The following is a 6000-nucleotide window of genomic DNA, read 5'->3' on the forward strand; positions in this document are numbered from 1 at the left end:
TATAAGTTTATTTTACTAATTTATGAATGACTTGTGTATAGTTGCCTCTATTGGTATGATCAAAATATTTAACTTTAATGGCAAGAGAAATGTACATATAGCTTAATCATTTCTGAATGATTTCCTACTATCATTTTTCGGTGATCGGTAATCAGACTAATCAGATTTTATTGAAATTCCGGCGAATAAAAAAAGCAGTTCATGGATAAAGTTCGTTTTTCCCCAGCACAATTAGTTCCAAAATAAAATTAGTGACAGATTTAGCTATTGAAAAGGTACTTTTGATGTACAAGATATCGGTATATTTAAATGGTCAAATTTAGGATTTAAATTGATGAATTGAAAATCAGCCTTCGTATCGTCGCGGTAAACCCTTCAAAAATATTCGTACGTGAAAAGCGTAAATTTACTACAAATAAGGTAGTTATCGATGTCATATTTTTTTGGTATACCAATTAACCTTTCTTGATCCGTGACGAGCTTATTTTAATTTTATCAATAAACTAAGCAGTTCAATTTTATTTTTAAATAGTCTGTCCCTATATTACTAATTATATCATTTATGATATTTAGAATTTATAATGTAATCTAATATATATAATCACCGGAATCAAGAAATGAACGTTTTCCTATAACCTTAATGTTAATTTTTATTTTTGTTATCAACTTTCCTATCATCTTAATGTTAATTTTTATTTTTGGTATGAACTTTCCTATCATCTTAATGTTAAATAAATCGAAGGAGACTATATACCTCTAATCTTAAATTATTTTTTTTTAAAAAAGAATCAACGATATTCGAACCACTGACTTAACGTTAGTTAGACAAACGTTCTTTCCAGACACCCCCCGCCTTCTATATTTAATTTTATAATATAATTTTCCTTATATATGAAACTATATTATGATAAAGTAATTTAAATATATCAATATTTATCTTTTTATTAGAAGCTCCAGGCTTGGGAAAACAATTTCAAAATTATTATCGGTTGGCCAGGTTTGAGAAAATTTTTTTTAAATTATAATGTGTCGGGCTGAGCTTGGAATATATTTATATTTTTTATTGGAAGCTGAAAAAAATTTCAAAATTATTATCGGTTGGTCATTTAAGAAAAAATTTTTTAAATTATAATGGGTCGGGCTGGGCTTGGAAATTATTTTATAAATTATATTGGGCTACGCTTGGGGAAAATTTTCAAATTATTATCAGCTTGGAGGCTTGGGAATTTTTTTATTATTAACTATGGATCAGACATTGACCTATAACAAATAAACAAGGCCCATAAAATCTAATTTTGATTGTATTTTTAATTTCATTATGATTTTTTCAAATTTTTATTCCAGTTCTCAACTACCAAAATTATTATGATCTTTGGTTGGGTTTGGAGAAATTTAAATATTATATTCCAGTTCTCAACTACCAAAATTACTATGATCTTTGGTTAGGGTTGGGGAAATTTTTTCAAAATTATTATGCCCTTGGATGAATTTTTTCAATATTAAATAATAGGCATAGATGTATTTTAACAAATAATATTGATATGGGTATCAAGTAAAAGCTTTAAATATATTTTGACTCAAAACATAGCATTTAAAATTAGTTTTAATGGATTGACCTGACCTGAAGGTGGGAAGGGGTTATAAAGAATAAAATTGGATATTATTTTCAAATAACAGGTAACAACTATCATAAGAGTAAGGAGAAAATTCTCATTCCCCGTCATTTTTGACGGACTCAGCAATGCTGACTAACGGAAGATCTGGTACTGTTAGTTATATATTTTTCATTTTGCCTTTCAAGAAAGACGGGTCATCATACTTTTCTCCCTTATTCGATGATAGATGAATCAGAAATTAATATCTTATGAGGTGTGATTCACAAATTTACCTCTTTTTCGCCTAAATTTTAATATTTTTAAAAAAATGTTAAATTAAGTATATTTAGTACCATATACACAAACTAATTACCCCTCAACCCCGTCATTCTTGACGGGTTATTAACTAGTGTGTACATAATCGTTTTAAGAATATCTCAGTATCTTGATGAGCTTGTGAATTATCTCGCTTTCTTAATTTATTTTTCCTTTAAGTTTTCGAACAAAATTGGTTCTATCTTTTTCACGCGTCGCGAAAATTATGATCTTATAAAATTGTTTCACGCCTAGGCCACATTTATAAACAAATGTTTATAGGTTATTGAAAAGGGGAAGAAGAAAAAAATCAAATTTCACGATCATAAATAGTGGCAATTTAGACTTAACATGAATAGTTGAAGTATATTTTTTGCGATTCGTTTGGCTTTAGATCTACTTAATTAACACTGTTAACATATAACTATTTTTATAAATGAATACATGCAAATTTATAATATATATATGTTTAAATCTTTTAACGTTTATATTAGTATTAATACGTTAAAAATATGAGCGGAATAAGCTATCTAATCAATGCAAATCGATAACGTTGAATTATAAATATAAATTATTCATAAAAAAATATAATTCATTTCATTTGCATTAAATTAATAATAACATTGAAAAATAAATATTTAAATTTATCTATAAAAAAATGTCAAATAAAGAAAAATGAAAGAATGTCTGTTTAAAAAATTTGGCGAGGAGGGAGTGCTAATATCACTTGTTAACAAGCTCCCCAATATGTGAGGGATGGAGTTTAGAAAAAAAATTGGTGGAACATAGCTCTCTTTAAGCAACATCTCCTGTTAAAAGTTCACTAGAAATATCAATTTCCATAATAATGTTACAATTATAACTATCTATTCCATACTAAATACAATTAATATATAGCAATTTAAAACAATGGAGTATGGGATTAATTAAAATAGAATCTGTTTAAATTGGTAAAATATTTTCGACCCACCTTATCATATTATCAAAAATAGAGGATGGGATAAGCTTAGAAAGATCATGCATCCTGGACTTAATTGCAAAAATAGATATCTAGGCATCCATAGCGTAAGCAAATGAGGCCCATATTTGTAATCTGTCAATCTTTTAATTTTTTAAATGAGAGGCAGAGCCACTTTGTTTCGCTTTGTTCTAGTTCCTTTAAAGTTAAATTTTGATGGTTATTGATGACCATCGCAAGTTCTCTTAATTAAACATGTTCAGCATTCATTGCTTTCATATTTAAAACGCTTGGTAAATTATGGAACTACTGGCACATATTCTAGATAATTTTTAAAATAATACCACTCATTTCTCGTATAATGTTGCCCTTTTAGGTCAATAATTCTATAATCTCTATGGTTGTTTATCTGAGGTTATGTTAAAATATAATACATTCAGAAGCAATTTATTTAAATACATATAGAGAAATAAGTATTCAAGTCGAAACTATTTAGAAAAAAATCAATGAAAATGGAGTCAAAATTGGACCCGCCCCCCCCCCTCTCCCTCAAACAAGATTAATCAATCCTGTCTTAGAATTCACATAGCAGGCATGGGTATAGGATAATTATGAGGGTTTTAAGAAATATTGTTAAATTAATATAAAACATATAATATTTCATTATTTAATATGAAAAAGATAAATGATAAATAAAATTATATATTTATAAACATAGGTGAAAAATATCAATATGAAACAATTACTATTTTTTATTCTTGTAAAAAAATAGACATTTTGATATGGGTGTTGCAAAACAGGTTCACGTTTCCAGTTCTAAAATTTGTGTTAGCATGCATTCAGTCATAAAATTGGCATTAACAATTTTACTTTTAAAATCTCCATTAGGATGATATTCAGTCCTATGTCCCACAAGAAATCAGGTCTAAAAAGGGTCCATCTCAATAAAAAGATTGAACCCCGAAAGAAGGGTCATTCATTCACTATTTTTTCCAATCCAAATATCAATTTAAAAATATACATTTTTTTAAAACTCTTTCCACTGCCACTAGATTGGTTTATAAAAATTAATTGTAAGTAAAATCTGTTTCATAAAGGGTTAAAAATAACAAAACTCTTTTTTAAATTTCATAAATTTAAGTTTTACAAAAAAGTTTATTTTTTTAAAAATTTAATTTAAGTTTAATCATCCTCCTAACCTAACTAAATTAATTTAATCAATAATTTATTAAATAAAAATGATTAATATTCAAAATATATTATTTCTATTAAAAAAAGTGTGTCCATTCACAATTGTATTTTTTTTCTTTATTTTAAGAATAGCTTTAAAACAAATCAAATATTGTCAAAATAAAACTTTAGCAAATAATTAATAATTATCAGATTTTAAAAGTTAAATTAAGTATTACTCAATACCAGGGTTAGCATTTACCATTCAAATTCAGTCAATTGTTTAAAGAAATATTTGAGATCAAATACAGTCAATTACTCTAAAAAATTAAAAATATGTTTGAAAAGAAAAAAAAACATATAAATATAGGTTATCACAATGCTGCTTGAGGTTCCCAATATCAAGGGTAGCATCTTACTAGTAGTGAATTTATGGTTGTATGTGATATAATACAAGAATTAGGCACTTTACAAAGTGATAATGATTAAAATTTTTCAAATGATTTCAGAAGTTAAAGTAGCATGTTAATAGCAAATTATGTGGAAAGCAGTAACTCAATAAGAAACAATCAGATTCTGGCCTCAAGTTAGTGGAATGGGCTTTGCCCATCATGCCCATTAAGAGAAGTAATATAAAGAAAATGAAAATATTGAATATGAATTAGAAGAAGACTCTGCCAAGGAGAGCAAAACATTAGTTATTGAATGATATTAAATTTAAAAATTATTATAAAATTAATATTATAGAATTGATTTTACTATTTTATATAAAATAGTTATATTGACTTAAAAGCATCAAATATTGGTCAATTGAACAAATCTATTTGACAAGTCAAATATACAACTCTGCTCAATAATATATCATGATTAAACAAAAAATAACATAAATTTGAATTTACATTAAATTGAAAATCTTAAAATATGAAGAAAAAAAAATCATTCTAAATAACAAAAAAATAAAATCAATAAAGTTACATAACAAATAATTTTATCAAAATAATATTAAATAATGGAGTGAACTGGCCTGTGCAGAATTTTTAAAAGTCTTTAGCCTGGCCAGGCTGTAAAATTCCTTACTTATTCCTGTAAAAGAATTCCATGTTGCCAGGTCTAATCCATGAAATTTTTATGGAATTGAATTATTAAGGTTAAAAAAAATTGTAAGCCAACTTAGATATTTTACACAAATTTTCCAGCCAGCCTAAAAAAGTATAATTTCCCATCATGTTTTAGTAGGGATGTCAATACAAATTATCATTATTTATTTTGATAAAAATATCATTTGGTTTATTTAAAAATCATAATTTTCTCTTTTAAATTAAAAAAAAACAAAAAATTAACTAATTATTCTTATAAGGGTATAATGTATTAAAAAATTACTTAATTACATATCAGCATTTTCAAAAATATACCTGATTTTTCTTTTTATCTGGATCAACTTTTACTCTTGAATTTTTGATAAGTTGTGCAAGTACTATGCAGAATAATACTACAAACAATAGGAAAAAAAAACTATATAATAAAATCAATTATATAAAAATAAGATTTCTTAATAAACCTAATAAGTCTGATAAAGAATGATCTTGAAAGGCAGGTTAAATACATAATTCTCACCCAGTTTTTTTTCAAATATTTATTTATGTTACATTTTGAGGGTAATAAATGAATTGATTGTACTTTCAACATTTAATGTAACATTGCAATGGTTGATTCCCGATTCACAGAAAATTACTTCTCAGAAATTTATATTTTGAAACATGGCCACCAATATTATTGAAATGATTATTGATTATTCATTCTTTTATTCCAATTTTTTTCAAAAGAACACATGATAATTTAAAAAATGAAATATACAATCAGTTATTTTATAAAGATGGAAGTGAGACTGTAAATTGCCAAAAAATCAGGCATAATTATATTTATAAACAATAATTTATATTTTTTATTTTAGAAATTTTTTTA

At 25.6% G+C, this 6000-nt stretch overlaps 1 protein-coding gene across 2 annotated transcripts in view; it reads right to left on the reverse strand.

Moving 5' to 3' along the window:
• The window catches only part of LOC135929633 (uncharacterized), a 31272-nt gene extending 25596 nt beyond the window's left edge, over nucleotides 1-5676 (reverse strand). The window contains exons 1-2 of one of the 2 annotated variants that reach the window (XM_065466308.1): nucleotides 5597-5675; nucleotides 5451-5550 (exon numbers count right to left, since the gene is read on the reverse strand). In XM_065466308.1, coding sequence (XP_065322380.1) covers nucleotides 5451-5550; nucleotides 5597-5643 — 147 coding nt within the window. In that variant the 5' untranslated portion in view covers nucleotides 5644-5675. Of the gene's footprint in view, nucleotides 1-5450; nucleotides 5551-5596 lie in introns of both variants that reach the window. The other variant, XM_065466317.1, reaches the window with a different exon arrangement.
• Nucleotides 5677-6000: the final 324 nt, after the last annotated feature.

This window comes from Gordionus sp. m RMFG-2023, chromosome 1 (genome assembly GCF_954871325.1).
Source record: "Gordionus sp. m RMFG-2023 chromosome 1, tfGorSpeb1-WG-v2, whole genome shotgun sequence".
Lineage (NCBI taxonomy): Eukaryota > Metazoa > Nematomorpha > Gordioida > Chordodea > Parachordodidae > Gordionus > Gordionus sp. m RMFG-2023.